Source organism: Myotis nattereri, assembly GCF_964212035.1.
Source record: "Myotis nattereri genome assembly, chromosome: 12".
NCBI lineage: Eukaryota > Metazoa > Chordata > Mammalia > Chiroptera > Vespertilionidae > Myotis > Myotis nattereri.
This window is the reverse complement of record NC_138087.1, coordinates 34,417,726-34,434,054: the sequence shown is the minus strand read 5'-3', so window position 1 is coordinate 34,434,054 and position 16,329 is coordinate 34,417,726. Positions and strand designations below refer to the sequence as shown.

The 16,329-nt window shown below is 38.1% G+C and overlaps 1 protein-coding gene across 1 annotated transcript in view; it reads left to right on the top strand.

Annotated features, from left to right (window-relative positions):
• Positions 1 to 7,725: 7,725 nt before the first annotated feature.
• The window catches only part of CD274 (CD274 molecule), a 31,492-nt gene continuing 22,888 nt past the window's right edge, over positions 7,726 to 16,329 (top strand). The window contains exons 1-3 of the mRNA XM_081103420.1: positions 7,726 to 7,928; positions 12,196 to 12,261; positions 13,733 to 14,074. Of these exons, the coding sequence (XP_080959546.1) occupies positions 12,210 to 12,261; positions 13,733 to 14,074 (394 nt within the window). The 5' untranslated portion in view covers positions 7,726 to 7,928; positions 12,196 to 12,209. The remainder of the gene's footprint in view (positions 7,929 to 12,195; positions 12,262 to 13,732; positions 14,075 to 16,329) is intronic.

Below are 16,329 nucleotides of genomic sequence, written 5' to 3'. Positions count from 1 at the left end.
GATTTTGAGGGGAGGCAGAGGACGCAGAGTGACAGTCTCACTTAAAAGCTTCAAGTGAACTTTGTCAGTACATGAGAATCCATGCTCCTGTGCCCTGCTAAGCCTCGATAGACTTTAATGAGCTGTTTTACTGTTATTCTCTAGAAATGGTATCAACCACCACTGTTGGATCTGTTCCAGAAAGAGAATGTATCTTGTGAGAGGTTGTCACTTAAACATATAATCCTTATAAACATTTTTAAGGGCTTTTCTACTGGCAGAATAGATTTAATGTTGAGGATGGACAGGAAGCCAGAGAAAGAAGGAGACAGGTGGGTGCAGTCTATAGAGGCAAGCCTCCTAGGGACAAAGACTGACAGGACAAATGGAAAATATCCAGCACACTTCTTTTACAACCTTGGGTTTATCATTTTTGGAAGTCCTAGTTCAAAGGAAAGAAATGCTACCACTTGAGGACACAGCCATGGTTCTATTGAATTGAAAGCTGAAATTGCCCCTGATTATTTTGGTTCCTCATAGTGATAGAATTGGGATGACTGATCCCAATGACTAAGAGGAAATTGGGTTGCAGCTATACAATGAAGGGAAGGGGAACTGTGCATGACCCCCAGAGATTCACTGGACCCATCTTATTCCTCCCATCTACAGTAATGATGCTCATTAGATAACTGCAGTAACCTGATAAAGTCAGGACCACTTAAATTTCAGACCATGCAAAAATTAAAGTGTAAAAAAATCCTGATTTACCATGGTAGTGCATAAGGCAAGGGAAACATACATGAATAAAGTAGGAAGCTTTGATTCTCATTTTTAACTTAGCGACAAGTTGTAGAGGCAGGGATTATTGTAGCTCTGCATACAAAATGTTAACTGGTTATAACCTCCCTGGTCCCTCTTTCCCTGTTACTTTGCATGAAGTGTACTGGTGGAAACAAATGTTATAATTTAGTTTCTAGACTACACCCAAACTGACATCACCTCAAAGCAATTTGATGACTGGTAGGATTCTGTGATTCTCATGTGCAGGGGATGAACTTCTCTTCATTTGAGCAAAGGGCAAGAATAAATCTGGGGTGAGAAAAACAAGTAGACTATCTGGGTTTTCTCTTTGTCTACCCTCATATTTACTCATTTTTATTTTTCTCCCTCCCCTGCCCTATTCTTTACCCCAGAAGCTGACCTTTTTGGAAAGCATCACCTGGGCTCTTAGCTGGGTTTAAACAATGGAGGCATCAGGAAATTGGAGGCAGGAGGAAAGAGAGGTAGGATATGTTTTATCCATTCTTTCTCTGTTTCGGTGTAAGGATCTGGCGGTGGCTGTGTCTCTCCACAGCTGCAGCTCTTGACCAGAGGTCTCTCCTCCATGGCTCCAGCTCACACACGTGCCCTTGACCCTGATCGAACCTGTGACCCTTTGGCTCTAACCATTGAGCAATCGGCCAGGGCATCCTCCCTTGCTCTTTAGTCTAAAAATGGTATGGGCTTCCCGCTGTTGCACCAAGACTCTCAAGTTGATGGTTCTTAACTTCATCTTGATGGTTGGGGTGCCTCAGCTGGATGATTCTCTCAACCTTACCACACCCCTTTAAATAGTGTCTACATCAATATCTCTTTACTACATTAATATCTCTTTAGTCAAACGAACTGAGTATAATTCTGATTCCTGATTGAAACCCAATGGATACACTTTAAACTGTATGCATACATTATAAATACTCTTGTATGTATGATATGCTCACAGTTTTGAAATATAAGTGAAAAAGTGACTATGAGAATATATACCCTGGTAATATATATATATATATATGGCACATTTTTTAGAATGTAGGGTAAGAGGATTAAAAGAATTTATTTCAAATCAGATGAATATAACTTTAGCTGGTATATGCATTATTTCTAATTTTATAAATGTGTGTGTGTATATGTTTTTACACACATGTACAAATAGTTGCTTTTAAAAAATCATTTTGCATTATAGCATAAGGATTTTCATGTTAAATAGCATTCATGTGTGTCATTTTTAACAGGTGTCAGATTTCCCAGAAGTATGTATACAATTCCCATTGTTGGATATTTCTGATTTCTTTTTTGCTATTGTCAATAGTATCATGATGACCATCTTCATATATATATGAAGCTTTATATATATATATATATACATATATATATATACATATATATATATATATATATATATAGCTTTTTAATATTTTGATTGGAAATACTGGGTTAAATAATATAAATATTTTAGAATTGATGTAAAATCCTCGACTCATTGAAAGTCTCCTATTCCAGGAAAAGAAAACTACTCAATATTTCCCTTTATATCCATAAAGTACTTCTTTAAAAAAACAAAGTTTTTGAAAGTTTAAGACATGCTTAGAGGTATTTCTTCTTAACAGAGATGCTTTTTCAAAGAGTGTGACTATCTCCATTAATATGGGAACCAGGATTAGCCAAAAACCTCAGACTGTTTTGGAGGGCAAGTAGTTGCACAGTGTGTGGGACTGAGGCTAGAAGATCTTCAATTAAGCTTTTCTGGAATGGTGTTTCCCATGCTCTGAGGAACAGGGACTGAATTTTAACCTTACACTTCAATCATGGAGCACACCTGTAGCCTGGACATGGTCTGAGCTGGCAAAGCATTACTGAGCTTTATACAAACCTTGTCTGGACTTTGTCCATTCCTCAGCAGTGACGCCAAGTGGCAGTGTAATATAATGGCAACAGTGGACAGGAGATCTTGTTTATTAAAATACATTTCATTTTCAAAATTGAGTTATTAGGTGTTACAGTGTGTATACATTTTTTGGGACACCCTGTATATTGTCCTTGGTTTTAATATGGAACAGTATATTAAAATATATACAGGGTGGGGCAAAAGTAGGTTTCAAGTTATTCATTTGGAAAATAATACAATAATTAATAAGTAATAATATAAGAATAAACTCTGTTTCACATACTCACAATTGTAAACCTACTTTTGCCCCACCCTGTATACCATCCTTGATTCCCTTTTCTCCCTTACTTCTAATATCCATCAATAAGTTCTGTAAGTTCTACTTCCAAAATGTGGTTTACAGCAACAGCTCCTAAAGGTCTCCAAGCTTCCTTGCTGGCCCCTCTACACTCTAGTCTTTAGATCACAGTTAGAGTGACATTTTCAGAACATTTATCAAGTAACTCCCCTGCTTTACCTCATCCAGTGCTTTCCATTGCAATTGGAATCAACCTCTTCCCTTGGTTTACAAGGACCTTCAGGATATGATCTGATCCACCACTGCTCCCTTCACTCTCCATTCCAGACACAATGACCTTTCAACTTTGTTCCATCCTTATGATTCCTCTGCCAGGAATGCTCTTCCTGCAGATCTTTGCATGGTTGTCTTCATAACTCATGTCTCAAATAACACCTCTTAGAGAAGCCTTCCCTGGCTACCATAACTAAAGAAGCCTCACATCCAGGCATTCTGCAATATTGGGTCACCAATATTTTTTTCTTAAATAGGACTTTTTAATATCTGAAATTTCAGTTTATTAGTTTATGTTTGGAATCTCTTTCTCTTGAAACTAAGAAAGGATATCCTAAGAAAGGATATTTCTTATTATCTTTTCAGAAAAAGTAGGGGAAAAGAAAAAACTACTCATTCTTTTATGATAGGTCTATAGTCATGAAAGGCAAATTGATTAGGTTGACGATCCTGTTAACCCAGGTGTGACTACAATTGGTTTTGAATAACCACTTACTCATAGCAGAAAACAAAACCCAGTTGTTCCCTTCAAAGCAGGAGTTTTGAACACTTTTAGACCTAGAACTCATATTGTTCTTGGTTTAAAACAATCTCTGGAGGCAATTCCACAAGAGCCATTGAACTTACTCATGTCCTTAAACCAAGTGAAGTGACTCACAAGGGGACTGTCATTTCTACAACATTCAGTTAGGTTATTTAGTTCTAGGATATAAAATCAATAAAACATTTCCCTTTATCCCCTGAAAAGATATCTCTATTTTTCATGGCCTTCAATTCATTTATTGAGATTCCTTAAAATTAAATTATTTACCATACAATGTTCCCAAGTTCCCACAGCATTTACCCAAGGCATCCTAGATAATAAAAGCCCAGCAACCAAATGGCGGAACAATCAGAATGACCACTCGACTAGTCACTATGCCGCATACCGACCACCAGGGGGCAGATGCTCAATGTAGGAGCTGCCCCATGGTGGTCTGGTGGTCTCTGCTGACTGGGATGCGTGGCACTCCCACAGTGGGCTGATCCCCGCAGGCCACGCCCCCCACCAGTGCATGAATCCCGTGCACCAGGTCTCTAGTAATTATATATTTATGTCTGTGTTTGTAAATTCCTTGAGGACAGAGAACATTGTTGGAGGCCTCATCTTTATATTAAAGTATGCACAGCATGGGAGCTGCCTTTTGAAGGCAAAAACTCTTTCCCTGGCCAGCTCTTTCCCAGCTCAGCATAGGAAGGAAGGAGACAAATACGGGGTAAGTGAGCATGGGTGTCAAGTGATGACAGCTGCTGCCCCCTGGCCATCCACACATGTTAATTACTTCTGTATTTTAAACAGTTGTATAACCAGGGCAAAGTGTTCTGCTCAATGAAGTCTGTTTAGCACCAATCTATGGGGTATGAATAGATGGCAAAGATGGAGGCAACAAAAGATGGGCAGAGGTAGAGTGAAGGGTGGTATTGATATTAATCAGCCAAATTAGATGGAGGAAAGGAAGTTATAACTGTACTTTCAAAGAACACTTGATTTAATTTTCCTTCCTTAAACATTATACAATCAGTATTTAAATTTTCAGTGTGCACATGAATCACCTCAGGTTGATGTTGAAATGTAGACTCCTACGATCACTCTTCAGAGAACTGGATTCAACAGGTCTGTGTTAAAGCCCTGAAATCTGTATTTAAACACTCAGCTCAAGTTAACTGTGATGCAAGTGGCCCTCAGAAACAGTACATTGGCAGTGATGAGATTTACCCTTAAAAATGAACAAATTAAGAGCGTCATACTGGGAAATAGCAATACTGGATATAATCAGGGTGTCTGCTCTTCTCCTATCTCAGCACTTGTCCATCCACTTCACCCAAATCATAAAACCTACACAGGGTTTTGGGACTGATGCCCCCCAACACCTCAGCTGTTTGGATTTTCATATATTTTTAAGTGATAAAATCTTTTTTCTAAGCATATCCTGTTTTCCTAACTCCAGAGTACCTATATTAAGAAGCTTGGATTACTATGTCTTCTTGATAAAGGAGAGATGCTACTTCAATCAGTGTCCTCAGGGAAGCTTTTACTGACCTCTATGAATAGATGAAAACCCACCATCAGTCACTCTCTACACTATAAACAAGTTTGCCAAGTACTTACCAGAATGATATTTTTCATTTGTTTAAATTAATTCCTGACTCTCCACTAGAGTATAAGATCCATAAAGGCATACACTTTTGTTTGATAACTGGTGTTTCCTAAGCAGTAAGGATAGCAGCAGGCATAAAATAGGTGTTCATTAAATAGTTATTCAAAGAAAGAAAGAAGGAAAAAAAAAAGAAGCTTGATAAACTCTATGGAATATGAATGGCTGAAGGATGGAAACAGGTGGGCCAGATGAACAAGATCACAAGTCCTCAGATTACTAATATGTTAATCACTGAGCCCCAAGATGAGCAACACCTTCCGTTCCTATCAACAACTTCAGAGAAAAATCAACTCTATTTGTCTCCTAATTTTCCTATTGATCATGTGTACACTTTGAACACTGCTTGGGTAAAACAAAAAAGCCTGACCAGCATAGGTCAGTGATTGAGCATCGACCTATGAACCAGGAGGTCACGGATTCTATTCCCAGTCAGAGCACATGCCTGGGTTGTGGGCTTGATCCCCATTGGAGGGCGTGCAGGAGACAGCTAATCAATGACTGTCTCTCATCATTGATGTTTCTGTCTCTTCCTCTCCCTTCCTCTCTGAAATCAATAAAATTTTTAAAAAAAATAAAAGAATGCGCTCTTAAAAAACAAACTAAACATCCCCTACACACACACACACACACACACACACAGTTTTATGCTTTTTAAAAAATTTATTGAGAGAGAAAGAAACATCAATTTGTTGTCCCACTTATTTATGCATTCATTGGTTGATTCTTGTATGTGCCCTGATGAGAGATCAAACCTGACACCTTGGAGGGCCTATCAGGACTACACTAACTGAGCTACCAGGCTAGGACTCCCCGCCCAGTTTTAAAAATCATTCATAGGTCATAGAGGCTATCTAAGAGGAAATTACTTAATCCTGACTACTCAGTAAATTATTTGCCCAAGATTTCTCCGCTAGTTAGTGGTAGGTGACACTAGAGTTGGTTTTTTCTGACTTGATAGGCATGACCACACTAGCAGGTCATGAAATATATGTTTTGGGGTCTTGATGGCCATTTAAAGAAAAATGAAACATTAAATAGAAAATATCAGAGGAACTAAATTTGGAAAAATACTGCTGTATTCCACTACGTGGCCTCAACAAGAGATTTGCAAGAGGGAGCATTTTGAGCTTAATCTCCAAGTCTAGTACGATTTTATTAAGGCTAAAGAGAATTTCACATTCCCCACCAGATTTTTTTAAATCCTCACTGAGGATATGTTTATTGATTTTTTTAGAGAAAGAGGAAGAGGTGTGTGGCCCCAGGGCGGGGGGGGGGAGGAGAGAGAGAGAGAGAGAGAGAGAGAGAGAGAGAGAGAGAGAGAGAGAGAGAGAGAGATTAATTAGTTGCAGGTATGTGTCCTGTCTGGGGATCAAACCCACAACCTTTTGGTGTGCAGGACCATGCTCCAACCAATTGAGCCACTGGCCAGGGCTCCCCACCAGATTTTTAAGGAAATATAATTCTCAGTAGTTTTCCAAGTTAAAAATAAATATGTGCTATTCTGAGAATGTGGAAATTCTTACTTGGGGAGGAAATGCCATAACCAAGCCAATGGACATCTCAGTATTCATTCATTGTGCAGTATTTTGAATTGCATTTGAAATGAATAAGTAGGAAAAGCAAACCATGAAGAGTTCAATATATCAGTTTAAAAATTACAAAGTTTATAAAGAAAGATGTGAGGAGGAAAGGAGAAAGAGCGGCAAGCACCTAAAAGTCTAAGGTGGTGAATGCTTGAGTAAATTATGCCACCACCTTCTGAGTGAGTCACATGGTTTCAGCTTGGGCTCATCTGATCAGTTACCAGAAGGATCTTCTTAGCCCCACCTAAAACATGCTCCCCCAACCTGAATAGCAAGACAGCAGTGATCCCAGAGCATTCTTAAAAATTGTAAGTCATGATGGGAAATTCTTTTAATGACGAGGCAATTGAAGTTTCATTATGTCGAGGAACTCTGAGGAAGTATCACAATACAAAATTTAAAAATATATTTCCTATTATACACACACACCCACTTTCTAGAATAAAAATCAAAGTCATATTGGCCTGTCCTCTCACTTTATATATGTTTCAGAATTATGTCAAGTTCTGTTTTCTTGTAAAAGCTTTTTTGTCGAAAAGGGGGCAACCTGATGGCAGAATTTAAAGTGCCTGGATTCTGAAGCCGAAACCAACTGAACCTTTGTGATGATTTCAGGCGTCGGTTTGTTTTATACCTTTTTTTAAAACATTGGATTTGAAACATGAAGCTTTCCTTTTTAAAGGCTGATTTATGGGAAACCTCAGTGGTAAGTTTCATTTTTGGTTTCACGCGTATATATTTCCAAGGAAGAAGGACCCGCAGTTTTCGCTGTAGAGAAGTCTGAGCGGAACTCTCTGCAGCAGAGGGCGGGGACTCCACCCTTCCCCTCCGAGAGCCTTTAACGTGCCGCCCTCCGCAAGTTCTACAGGCAGTCCCCGGCGCAGCGCCCGCGGCAGGTAGGGAGCGTGCTATCCCCGCGAGTGGCTCACTGGCCAGGATCTCTGGCCATCTCGCTTGGCTTTTTAAAAATGTATGGTCCATGGTCTCCTCTATTTGAGATGAAGAGAGAAGGGAAAGGAAAGCTGGAGGGTTGGGGGGAGGGGGGAGGGAGGGGGGTGGGGTGGGCAATAGAGCCAATTACTTGTCAAGGTTAATTAGAACAGGTAACACGTTTGGCCTGTCCCTAGGCAGGATCCAGTTATGCTTAATGTCAATCTTCTAAGTGTATGTTTCTGTGAGTTTATAAATTTGGTCCTGAGGTTGGTAGAGGGTCTATTGGAATATTTCTGGGCTGGAAATCCATCCTCAGCCACTCACTAGCAGTATGCTGTGGATAAGTCAGCACACCTGCGGCATCTCCCTAAGGTCCTTTCCTGTGGTAAGACCCAGGATTCTGGAACCCGAGTTCTTTGCCCTATTTGCTCTGGGGACTTAAAAGAAATCCTGAAGGAGGAAGAAGTGGGTACGAAGGGGGTGAGTTAAAACATTTCTTAGACACATTGACCGTGGTTTATGTCAAGAATAGTTTGGGTTTGTTTTATAACACAGGGAGTACTTCAAGTACCATTGTTCCATCTTGGTTTTTGCACCTAAAATAAATATATAGACAAACTGTGGATGATTTTCTATGGATTAAATAGCCTTGTAAATGTGACTTCTTTTTAAATGGCTCTATTCCATGGTGCTGGATAACCAAACAGAAATAATCCCCCATGTTGGGCAAAAGATTATTTATAGTTACAGTGATTTACTGTTTTAGCCATTCACTGGACATTTTTGCTCTCTGGGACATAGCTGATTATTTCCTTCAGGTAAACTCATAGAAGCATAATTACTTAGCCAAAGAGTCTGAATATTTTAAAGGCCTTTTGATTAAATGATGATGGAAGGAGACTTGACTTTGGGTGGTGAACACAGTACATTGTAGAATTATATACCTGAAACTATATAATTTTATTAACCAATGTCACCCCAATAAATTCAATAGTAAATAAATGAAATGAAAATTGCCTTCCAGAAAGATTGTGCCAGTTCACATTGACAGTTGCTAGCAGATTTTAAAGAACTATGATACTTTGAAGAAAAAAAAATAGCTTTTTTCAGTGGAAGAAGGTAGTAGAGGTTATAGGACAACAATTGGTGTATAGTTATAAAGAAAGCCATAGATATACTGTGAGGAACTGAAGCAAGACCTGGGAAATGTACAAGTGTGTTGTAGGGTCACTGAAGGGAAGGCCACTGATCAACTCTCTTGATCTATTAATGAGGTGAGTTTTCAGTTCATTTGGAGATACATTATCAAATTCTAAGAACTTTTAAAAATCATATACATTGGGTAAAAATCAAAGGAAACCCTAAACCAACATATATCATTCTATACTCCTACTTTTGAGAAATAAAGCTTGAATTCTTTCCCTATCTCTTTCTCCTATCCATTCTGCCATGGGAGGTAGAGAAGTAGTATCAGTTCCATAGTATTATGCTGGGTTCTCCCAGGGACAAACCTGCTTCCCCATCCTGAATGAACCATTACTTATCCTCTAATTCACATTTCCTTGGTCTTTGAACACATCAGTTCTTGTATGGGACTTCACTCATTGGCAAAATTTAGTTGTAATCCATGAGTAGATATAATGTCCCTCTGATTTATTCAACGGTTCTTTGCTTGGAGTCTTAAGTTTTCTTCTGTCCAATAAGTGCATTTTTTGTTTATAATAGTGCATTTGTATTTCATAATTGTAGCATATCAACTCTGGCCCAAGGAAGGACAGTCAGATAACTATCATACAGCAGCCCCATTTCAACAGCCTTTATGTTCTCAAGGCCTGAATGCCATCTCTTTCCCATCTACAGTGCAGATGGTAAGGAGATAAATAAGAATTATGCACCTCACACTAGCAAGAGAACAACGACTCATTTTATTTTACCCTTTTTGTATATGTATATGAACATGAAGGATCATATAGGTTGTTAGAGAGGTGAAAACTGACCTATCCTTTCTCTAATTTCACTCCTGGAGATAATCACTGTCAGCATCTTGATATGGCTTATTTGGGAATAATCTATGTTTAAACACACACACAGATTTTTGAGTGTCTACCACATACACAGTTCTGTGACTTACTTTTTTACATCTCTGCACAATCAATACATGTACATGTACTTAATTCTGTCCTTAATGCTATTACATTGTAGGACTATACCAAAATTTATTTGGCCACTTAGATTATCTAGAGCATTCCCAGTTTTGGGCTAATATTAGCAATGCTATTCCCTTTACATATATTCTTATATGTATGTGTTTTTGTTTTTGTAGGGTATATTTCTAGAAGAGGAAGGGAAAGCTAATATGACATTTACATTTAAATTTTTAATGTTTAAAATTGCCTTCCATAAGAAGGTTACATAACTTCCTATTCCTTCCTACCATTAGAGGGTGAGAGGTTCATATCCTCAAAAAACACTAAATATTAGGAATCTTTGTAATTTTGGTCAAGCTAATAAGTGAAAAATGGTATCTTATGTTTTAATTTTATGCTTTTTTAAAAATTGGTGAGATTGAGCATTCTTTATTTAAATATCATTTGCATTTCTTTTTTTTTTAAATATATTTTATTGATTTTTTTACAGAGAGGAAGGGAGAGGGATAGAGAGTTAGAAACATCGATGAGAGAGAAACATCGATCAGCTGCCTCCTGCACATCTCCTACTGGGGATGTGCCCGCAACCCAGGGCATGCCCGCAACCCAGGTACATGCCCTTGACCGGAATCGAACCTGGGACCTTTCAGTCCGCAGGCCGATGCTCTATCCACTGAGCCAAACCGGTTTCGGCCATTTGCATTTCTTATACTCTGAACTGTATGTTAGAACCTTTTGTTCATTTTCCTGTTTTTATTTCTTAGTGATTTTTAGGAGCGCTCTATATATTAGGGGCATTAATTTTCTGCCTTATATATGTGTCACATTGATTAGTGGGTTATTGTGAGTTTTTATATGTATGCAGAGGTCAAAGACACCCTAAGAGGAAAACTGACTTTCTTCTCAAAGTGTATAATTGTATGTATAACACCATAGAGAAACTATTTTATTAAATAAACAGCTTGGGTGAAATTCAGTACAAATCTTCTTGAATATAAATTCCAAGAGTGGAATAAGTTTCCTTTTCTGTTCACTGATATATCCCCAGTCCCTAAAATGGTGCCTGGCACAGAGGAGCTGCTCTGTCAATGTTTGCTGAGAAAAAATTGGGAGAATTTCAAGCAGGAAGACAAAATGAAGAATAGGCTCTAGGCAAATACTCTTCAAAGAGTGGCTGTAAGACATTTACATCTTAGTATGAATCAGTCAAATACAACTGTTTCTACTTTTCACTTCCCCTGCTACTAGTGGAATCAATTTATTGCACGGATAGGATATATTATCTAGAATAAATAAAAGGCAGAAGAGGAGATTTATGAAGGATGGCACCTGGGGGCGAGCTGGCATGGTTGGAGTAGTGGTGTGGAAGGCTTGAATAGTTAATTAAAGGGTATGATGAAAGTATTCAGCTGCTGGAGGAGTAGGGCAATGGTTCTCAATCTTCTGGCCCTTTATTAAATACAGTTCCTCATGTTGTGACCCAGCCATAAAATTATTTATGTTGCTACTTCATAACTGTAATGTTGCTACTGTTATGAATTGTAATGTAAATATCTGATATGCAGGATGGTCTTAGGCGACCCCTGTGAAAGGGTCATTCCACCGCCAAAGGGGTCGCGACCCACAGGTTGAGAACCACTGGAGCAGGGGAAGAAAAGAAGCATTGAGAGGTAGGATGATATGGAAATGAGATTGTCCTGGCTTTGACATTTGCACGGGGCAGGTTTAGATTTCTAGATATGTTATACTGTAGAAAAACACACATGAAATAATGGAGAGTATTTCGGTGCAATATTGTCTTCTTGGCTTCTTTTGAGTGTACATTATATGTTTTTTTCGAGGCTTGTAATTAAATTTTAAAATCCTAATCACAGTAGCTTTTCTTAAAATTTGCCTTTAAATGTCTCGGGGATATTAAGTGATAGTATTGAATTTCTAAATTTCCTGCTGCATTTCTACACTTACAAGTCAGTCATTGTCTGGTTATCTGAAGACTATTTCAATTAGAACTGCCAAGTCTCATAATGTCTGGGTATTGAATTATTGAATAAAGCAGTTTCCTTCTTGTGTTTTCTATAATTAGGTAATTTCAGAAAAATGAGGATACTTGGTAGCTTTATACTCATGGCCTACTGTCATTTGTTGAAAGGTAAGACACCAAATAAGGATTTGTCATATAGTTTAAATATTTTAACCATAACTTAAAGACTAAAATAAATTTAAATGAATATAATTTTTAATAGAGAGGACATTCTATTTTTCCTTCTTTATTTCATAAACATATTTCATAATCTCTTATCATTGGACAAAGATTTAGGAAACACAGACAAATCAAAAAACAAAATTAACTCATTATCCATTATGCATTGTTCATTTCTTAGGTATATTTACTGAAAATATCTGGGGAAATAGTCTATGATGTTTGTTTTAAACAACGAAAGGATCATTTTATCCACCTTGCTTGGTGACATGCTGTTCCCTGAAGAGTATATTATAAGGAAGAATTTTGGAAAAAGTCAGGGTAACAACAGTACTGGCATTATCCTAAGACCCTCCCCAAATCTTCAGACTCATATACCTCAGGCCAGACAACTGATCAAGAGTTAGGACTACAATCATGTGCTGCTTAAAGATGATTTGGTCAGTGATGGACTGGACTGTATGTACCACCGTGGTCCCTTAGGATTATAATGGAGCTGAAAAATTCCTATAACCTAGTAATATTGTAGCCATCATAATGTCCCAGTGTAATGCATTACTCACTTGTGTGTGGTGAGATTGGTATAAAAAAACCTAACTCTACTGGTAGTCATATAAAAGTAGAGCACAAACAGTTATGTAGAGTACATAATACTTGATACTTTTAATAAATGACTATTACTGGTTTATGTATTTACTATGCTATACTTTTTATTGTTATTTTAGAAGACTCTTTCTACTTATAAAAAAAGGTTTGTTTCTAAACATTATGCCATGTTAGGCCAACAGCAGCATCATACATCCTGTGTTTACGTCTTTTGATTGCATTATTTTCACTTGTGCTTGATTTAATCTCATGTTATTTTGTACAGTAAAATGTCATGCAGTCTTGTAGCATAGGAGCAATAGGCTATATCATAGCCTAGATATGTAGTAGGCTATACCATCTAGGTTTGTGTCAGTGCACTCTATGGCATTTGCACAACAGCAGGATCCCCTAACAATGCATTTCTCAGAATGTATTCCCATTGTTAAGCAGTGCATGACTGTATTGGAATCTGTCATTCAGACTACGCAGAAGGCAAATATGTGTCCAGTAAAAGGACATTCTGGGGATGTCCAAAAGAGACAAAGTCTTCAGTTTTAAGTACCCCATCACCATATAGTATTTCCATGGTAATGTATGTTTATGAATTTTGGGACAACTTGTTTAGCTAATTTTATTATTTTTATCTCAAAGATGAAATATAGCATCCCAAAATGCATTTCAAACCCACCAGATAAAATACGTATTTTAAGCAAGTTCCTAAACATAATTATCACATAAGTGACCAAGTAAAATGTTTGTAAACTATGTGCTCATTACGTGAAATTTTTAAGAAATTTTCCATGTTCTGAAGATTGGTTATTTTTCTTTTCAGCATTTACTATCACAGTTACCCAGGACCTATATGTGGTAGAGTATGGCAGTAATGTGACAATGGAATGCAAATTCCCAGTAACAACACCGTTAAACCTGCATGTATTAGTTGTCTATTGGGAAATGGGAGAAAAGAAAGTTATTCAATTTGTAAATGGGAAGGAAGACCTGAAAGTTCAACACAGTAGCTACAGCCAAAGGGCCCATCTGCTGAAAGACCAGCTCATTTTGGGAAAGGCTGCACTTCAGATCACTGATGTGAAACTGCAGGATGCCGGGGTTTACCACTGCTTGATCAGCTATGGTGGCGCCGACTACAAGCGGATTACTTTGAAAGTCAATGGTAAGAATTATTATAGGTAAAGAGGCCCAACCTTTATTAAAATCATATCAGTAATGAGAACTTTTCATTCTTAAAAGTCCTCTATTACTCTCCACAGAAGCAATCTGTTCATTCATTCATTCACACACCCATCCAATGAGCATTTCTTTTTCCTTTTTAATTTTCACCCAAGGACATGTTTTACTGAGTTTAGAGAGCGGGGAATGGAGAGAGATAGAGATAGAAACATCAATGTATGAGAGAAATATCAATTGATTGCCTCCCATGCACACCCCTACCAGGAATCTACCCACCATTTTCAGTGTGTCCTGACCAGTAATGGAACCGACAACCCTTTGATGTACTGGATGACACTCCAACCAGCTGAGCCACACTGGCCAGGGCCCAATGAGCATTTCTTGAGCCCCTCCTACTTGACAGTCCCTAGAGATCCAGAGCCAAACATGTCAGAGCCATGTTCCATAGAATGTTCAGTTTTCCTAAAATAAATTCTCAGTCTTTACTTTGCTATTATTATAAAAGCAATACATACTATGGAAGGAAATAAAATGAATTACAGAAATGTCCCTCCACCCTTCACCACCATCTTCCATGACATGCAGAGATAACCAGGTAACCACTATTTGTGTGTTTTCTCCAGGATTTTTTTTTTTAATTCAACTACTATTTTTATTTTATTAGGTCTGCCAGCATTTTCCTTCCTTTGAACCTCTCTGTGCCATACTTAACTAAAACAAATGTTAAAAACAAATTTTATGAAGGCAAACTATAATTACATCAAGAATAGAGAAAACTATTCTTCCTTAGAGATGGTATAAACTATGCTCACTGGGCACTCATCTTGAAAAATCTATACCAGCATTATCTTGGAGTGTTAAAGACGAACTGTGAGTGACAAATCCCTGAGTTCTGAACCACAAATATGTCATCAGGTCACCTGGGTTCAAAGTTTGGTAAAGGAAAACACCTTAGCTGACCACCTCTGCTTTCACAGTTAAGATTCCTAGAATTGAAAGCTGAAAGGATCCCAGGCAAGAGCAGCTAGCCCAAATTCCCAAGGAACAGAAATTCCCCAAAGGGTCTTCTGCTCACATACTTCCCACAATTGTTGAAATTACTTTCTGGTATTGAGCTGAAATCTGCCCTATTTACTTACAGTTTTGAAATTATGTGCCTACTTTTTTTTTTCACCTTTTAATGTGACTAGAATTAAATCATCATCTCTTGGTATTTCCATTCCTAGGATAACTATGATTAATCTGAAGGTCAATAAATAGAAAAAGGTTGAATTTATCATAAAGGGATAACTGGTCATTATCTCAAAATCAAAATTATATAAGAATTATGAGAAATGCACCTGTTTTATGGTATTTTACTGGGTCACTGATTCTGGCTCAATTAATGTCAAGAAGATGCCACTTGTGAAGTAGGTTAAATGTTCATTGCATTTTACCATATGCTTCTCTAGAACAGTGATAGTCATGAAAATAGAATAGTGGGATTTCAAGTGGGATTTTTAATTTTTCTTCAGTCCATCAGCAAATATCAGGCACTTTACTGTGTTTCTATGCATGAAAGAAATTATTAAGACGTCATCCTATAAACAGCCAGGAATCTGGAATAGGAAGAAGAGCATAAGCCTGGCAGTCAGGTAGAAGTATAGAGTGTAAGTCTCTCGTTAGCCTGTAGGTCCTATGCAGAGTGGGACAGCTGTCCCTGCAGTGAGGAAGGGTGTTCTTCCAGGTCACCTGAGCTCTGTACTGTCTCCTGTGGAGCTACAATTCCCTCTCCTATTGTTTGACACAATAGGAAATCTATGGGTCAGATAGTTTTTCCAAGGCGGGGCCCCTGGTGGAGTACTGTAGATGACCAACATCTGATTTGCTTGACTATTCTATTTTGTGTTATAAATTACTAAATTGGCATCCTACTCCCCATCCATCTTGTTGTCATATCGTAGTTTTAGGGGTTAAATTGAGCTGCACTAAGAGCAAGCCAGCCACCAAATTTCAGCTGAGGCTGAATCACTAATAGAAGTTTGATGTCCAGGTTACTTGAGCTACATAATTCAAGGAAGTAGAGCTCCTGAGTCAGCATTTCTCAACCTGTGGGTCGCGACCCCTTTGGTGGTTGAACAACCCTTTCACAGGGGTCGCCTAAGACCATCCTGCATATCAGATATTTACATTACAATTCATAACAGTAGCAACATTACAGTTATGAAGTAGCAACATAAATCATTTTATGGCTGGGTC